The sequence below is a fragment of the Danio aesculapii genome, chromosome 11, assembly GCF_903798145.1.
Source record: "Danio aesculapii chromosome 11, fDanAes4.1, whole genome shotgun sequence".
Classification (NCBI taxonomy): domain Eukaryota; kingdom Metazoa; phylum Chordata; class Actinopteri; order Cypriniformes; family Danionidae; genus Danio; species Danio aesculapii.
The window spans coordinates 43,575,931-43,581,747 of NC_079445.1; the positions used below are offsets into that span (position 1 = coordinate 43,575,931).

The following is a 5,817-nucleotide window of genomic DNA, read 5'->3' on the forward strand; positions in this document are numbered from 1 at the left end:
AAAATCTGTTTTTGTCATCGTGTTTGAGATTTAAGGTAGAGGTCTGTATTCCCGCGGCTGTACCACAGGAGCTGTGGGACCCATCCATATTTCTTGCAGCGTGGGAATAAATTTCCGAATAAAGCGCGGGAGCGGTCGATAACTCTGGTGTAATTTGTGTGTTTATACAGAGCTTGTTGTAGGCTTTTGAAAAATCGCAATTGAGTCACTTGAACAGTGCAGTGTAAATGCAGCCTTGCTCTCTCTGTGTGTCATTAGGAGATTTCTGGAATCCTAAATGGTTTAAAAGGCATCTATCATGGGAAATCAACTTTTGGAGGCTGTTATTGAACAGATGAGTGTGGTATAGAGCGTACACAGCCATATTATAGTGGTATAAACGCATCAAGTGCTTTTAAAATGTATTTAATGTCAAATCGGGATCCAAATCCCAGCGATCTTGAGGCCAACCATGACATGGCAGTGTGGTTTTCCCCGCCCACTGAATTGATTGACAGGCGTGTATTATCATGTCTTCAAGACTGGATTTGCTAAGAAACTGGAATTAAAAGATCCGTTTCAACCTTAAGAAGGAGTTTTACAAGTTTAAAACAATCTTAAAACAGTGCATGTTCATAAAAACATAATCACTGCGATATCATACGCTTCAATCACACAACAGGAGTTCCAGTTTCTGAACATTAAACCATGTTTATTTGTATATTAGCATAAAGGAGATCCATACAGCAGTGTATATTAACTTGTATCCTGTCACATTTGTTGTGAGCAGATGTGCAAAAACAGCACAAACTTAAATGTGTGTGTGTGTGTGTGTGTACTGCAAACTTTGTAATGGCATTTAGCTGTTGCTCATTCATGAATAAACTCCACAACAAATACATCAAATAACCTGGTTCAGTCTTTGGCATTTTTAACTCAGACACAAATGAAGCAGAGATGCAGTTTCTAAGTCGCTGTCCGTGTCTAATTGTGCTATGTTTATCTGTAATCTCAGCTGGATATAAAATGATCTGATGGCTATTCTAAGCTGAAACTTCACAGACAAATTCTGGAGACACCAAAGACTTCTTTTACATCGACTGATAAAACTTCCTGTCCTTCATTTTGATTTCCCTTTTCAAATGAGGAAAATGCTGCCCATCGGATTGTAATATCAGCACTATCTTTATATTACATGAATGTAAGGGTGGGTTTGTGTGTTATTAATGCCTCAAACAACAGTAATTTAAAACCCTCTCAGATATTAGCTTTGTTCTTAAGCTTTTGTTTTAAAGGTAATGCTTCTAATGTGGCCTGTCCATCCAATCAGATGAATGATTCAACAGCAGAAGCAGCAATAAATACATAAAAAACAAAGCACACACATCCTCAAACTTATAAGCAGTACTTTAATTAGTTTAGTTTAGTAGTTTGCTAAAGTCTCCCAGCTCTATTCTCCTCAGAGTTTCTATTGGGGAATTTTTGTTGAGTCCCAAATGACACACTATACACACGCTTCTTCACTTATACACTCAACCATGTAGTTTAGAGTTTAGTGTCGTCACAAACGGAGCACTAAGATTTTTGTTTTTTGCTATAAACAAAAGCATTTCTCTGGTGATGTTAAATGGTTGGCAAATTAGTGAGATAAATTACCAAACTACCAAAAAGGACCTATCAGGAGTACAACCATATTCACCATCAGGAGGTGGCCTAATCACTTGTGTAGGAGAATTTTGCTTTCACAATCCATACATGAGCAAAACTGTGAGTGTTCAGAATTCCAGACTTCATTTTTAACAGTTGAATAAGGGCATCATCCAGGTATTTAAAGTACACTTAGAATCTTTTTAGATTATTGAGCGTTTTCAGTGTGAATGCACTACTTGTAATCCTTTAAACTACAAAATGGCGTAGAATAGTGCATGAGTACTCTATTTAGGATGCTCCTTTTATTTGGAGAAAGAGCACTGTAGCACACTTCTGTGGACTTTAGTCATTTTGTTCCTATTCAGGATGAACTGTATTGCATTGTTACAGGTAGAGTCCTGTTCTTTTTATGTTCCTACATGACTGAACATGACACTTCTGAACCCAGAACAGCCACACTGGTTTTTGGACCAATTGAGATCCCCGTTCCCAGGAATTTTGCCTCCAGCCCATCCACACCAATAGATGCACCCGTATCGACTCCAAGTCCCACTTTCACACCGACTGGACCAGCACTAGCTGATGCGCTGGCGATTTCAGCTCGAGCCATTGCTCCTGCTCCAAGCACACTGATTTCAGCTCCAACTGATGCATTGGGGCCTTTAGCTTCTGCCTCGAATACACTGCATTCAGCTCGAGCTCGTCCAATTCCTGCTTCTGCTGAATATCCAGTCTTGGGAATCCTCTGGCCTGGTTCATTTGTAAGACCTGCCTTATATCCGCTTTGTCGAGCGTATGTGCCTTCAGCATAGGCATCTGGCTCTCTGTCGAATGTGTCAATTATTTTGAAGGTTTCACCTATATCAACACCAGCTGACACCAGTTTCATCTTTGGCTTCTTTGTAACTCGCTTTTTGCATCTCCATGTTTCCTGTTTGAGTAAGTTTTTATTAATATCACTTGAAATTTTTAAAACTCCAGGATGTCTTCCACCCCACAGCTCATTGGTATAAAGTATGTCATCGTCTTCATCTGTAAATAAATGAAGTGAGCTTTAATTCAGTGCCAGCAAAACACAGATATTTACAGCAACATGATTATATGAAGTTATGCAACTTTTTTACACATTAGATCATTAGTAATGTGACATTTCAAGCTGGTTTTTGGGAGATTTTACATTTTTAATATTTTTTTAAGCGTATGGACACCAAATCCCAGACTATCTCTTGGTGATGGGCTACTGACAGGCCATATTATACTTAAGTTAGGGCTGAGTGATATATCTATTAACTTAAGTGTGTAGTTTACATCAATATGTTCGAATGGAAATCGGTTTTCACTCGAACACGTGACGCTCCCCTCTGGGTTCCCGTAGTTCCCCATAGACATGGTCAACATTTAGTCTTCAGTACATGTAAACATCCACAGTTTATCTGTGCTGAGGATGCAGTTTATATAAAGATGATGTTTACATACAAGAATACAATACTTTACATACAATACTTAAGCAATTTTTGAGAAATAAGTACTTTGCATCTCTGGATTTAGCTGTCAGCCAATAAACATTTCTGTCATATAAGCTTAATATATTGTCATATGTTACTCTTGTTTTTCCCCCTATTAAGCCCAAAACTTAAATAATTTGATAACAATTCATACTTTTGAGCCTTTTTGTGCTGTTTTAGTCTTCCGTGATTGAAATCCGCACTGAGACGACATTAAAGGATGTGACAAAGCTTACAAACCATGTAGAATATGCATTTATTTGTTTTGGTGTATTTGATTTGGCTGTATTCATTCATTCATTTTCTTTTCGGCTTGGTCCCTTTATTAATCTAGGGTCGCCACAGCAGACTGAACCGCCAACATATCCAGCATATGTTTTACGCAGCGAATGCCCTTCCAGCTGCAACCCATCACTGGGAAACATCCATACACACTCATTCACACAAATTCACACTACGGACAGTTTAGCTTACTCAATTCACCTATATTACTTGTCTTTGGACTTGTGGGGGAAACCTGAGCACCCGGAGGTAACCCACGCCAACATGGGGAAAACATGTAAACTCTGCACAGAAATGCCAACTGACCCAGCCGAGGCTCAAACCAGCGACCTTCATGTTGTGAGGCGAACGTGTCACCCTCTGCGCCACCGTGATGCGATTTGGCTGTACTACAATAGTAATCGGCTGTATTATACGTTGAATGTAAAAAGCAGAAGAAAAAAAATGATGCTGTAAATACTAATTAGCACATGACATCATTAGTGACACTTTTTGCTATACTTTTCATTGAAGTTATTTGGCAATATTTGGTATTTCAGTTTGTTTGATAGACTAGTGTTGACCAGGCCTGAAAATTTTGTTTGTTTGTTTGTTTGTTTGTTTGTTTGTTTGTTTTAAGAACAAATAAAGCTTTAAAAAATGTGTAATGGAGTACAGGAGAGCAGTACAAGAATTTCAGATCTTGAGGCTATCAGGAAAAGAGTTGAGCAAAGAATTTAGCTCGAACCCAGATACTCCCTTGCCCTTCCTCGATATAGAAAACAGGATTCCACAGAATGTTAGTAATAATTGTTAATAATTACAGTATGTTAGGATTAATAGTTTATACTCTGTAAAACCCAAAAAGTTAAGGTAACTCAAACCATTTCAGGACACCAATTGCAACAAACCATTTACGTTCAAACACTAATCCTAATGAGTATTGTAAATTTAATCCATTTAAGTAAAAGAAGCAATTTGAGCACAGTAAAACCCGATAAATGAAGAGAACTCCTGAGTACTGAAGAACTCAATAAGTTAATTCAACTCAAACCATTTGAGAAGACCGATTCCAACAAACTATTTAACTTAAACTAATCTATATGAGTACTGTGAACTTACTCCATTTAGGTTGAAGTAATGAGGTATTTTATTAACTCTTTACCTTCAACACTGAGTTCAAAACTCTTTTCAAATGAGTAGATTTAACTTTCAGTCAATTTTGAGTTAACTACACTCATTTCATTTAATAAAGTTGACTGTTGGGTTTTACAGTGAACATATTTGATTTCAATGTTTCTATTAATAAAGACAAGCTTTTTCAGATTTTTGTTTGATCCAAGTTAACAAAGACCTATTTTACACACACCAGTCGCACACTCAGATTGTTTGGTTGTGTTCAGACAACATGTACTGTAGTATAACACACATGTAGGGCTTAAATATAAAGTAATTATTTTCATACTCACCATTTCCGTTGTGTCCATGGTGGCCTAATTGTCGATTTCCAGCCATTTTTAGAGTATTGCAAGTTCTTAACCGCAGTAGAGTTTTGGTGGAGTGTTGAGGGAGTTATGTGTCTGACTGTAGGGCTGCTTACTTTCTTTATCTAGATGGGCGTCAACATTCGGTCCGTGCAAAATTTAGCATTGCCCTTTCATGGAGCAGCACAAGCTCTTGATCACTTATAAAATCAGTTGTCAAGACACCAAAAACAGGCAATAGTGGTGCAAAATGAACATAGAGAGACCATGCCTCAAAATATGTTATATTGAATTTTTATATTTTCAAACTATTTCCAGCTGACCTTCATTATTGAAGTGTGACTGGATTAATGTCAATTGTTTTCTTTAAAGTTTTTTTTTTTTTCAAAATTATATTCTTGACAAAACCTAGAAAATAATTGGGCTTTGTGCATCAAGCGTTTTTTTTTTTCAAACAGTCCAGTGGAAAGACAGGAAGAAAACAGGAAAAGGGAAGGGAACAGAATAATCTTTAAAGAAACAGACGCCTTAAAGGGTTTATATTGTAGTCATTTCCTTCATATATGCATCCTGTTGTCATACATGCACCCCCCCCCCTCTCTCTTTCTCTCAGACACATCTCACACCACACACACACACAGCACTGTAAGCATGCATGCTCTACACCATGGCCTAACTTGTTCAAATAGCCATCAAACTACAATGATGCATTATTATCAAACAGGTTTCATTTTAAAATATAGTACAGCAGCTTTACTAGTTAAGTCTAGTTTCTCTGTTTCCTTTATGTAAATTACAGAAATCAATGAAACTTAATGTCTACAAATACAAATAAATCACATTAATTTCCACAAAAACTCTATCTTCACAATATTACAAATGTCTTCACAATATAACTTTTACATTTCCTAATATAATAATGACAAGCAGGAAAGAAC

At 37.1% G+C, this 5,817-nt stretch overlaps 1 protein-coding gene across 1 annotated transcript; it reads right to left on the bottom strand.

The window, feature by feature from the left end:
• Window positions 1–2,018: 2,018 nt before the first annotated feature.
• Window positions 2,019–4,974, bottom strand: LOC130237393 (uncharacterized). The gene is made up of 2 exons (XM_056468329.1): window positions 4,865–4,974; window positions 2,019–2,661 (listed from the first exon to the last, which is right to left on the bottom strand). The coding sequence occupies exons 1-2, from the start codon at window positions 4,908–4,910 to the stop codon at window positions 2,045–2,047; spliced, it is 663 nt and encodes a 220-aa protein (XP_056324304.1). The 5' UTR covers window positions 4,911–4,974; the 3' UTR covers window positions 2,019–2,044.
• Between the last annotated feature and the right edge of the window lie 843 nt (window positions 4,975–5,817).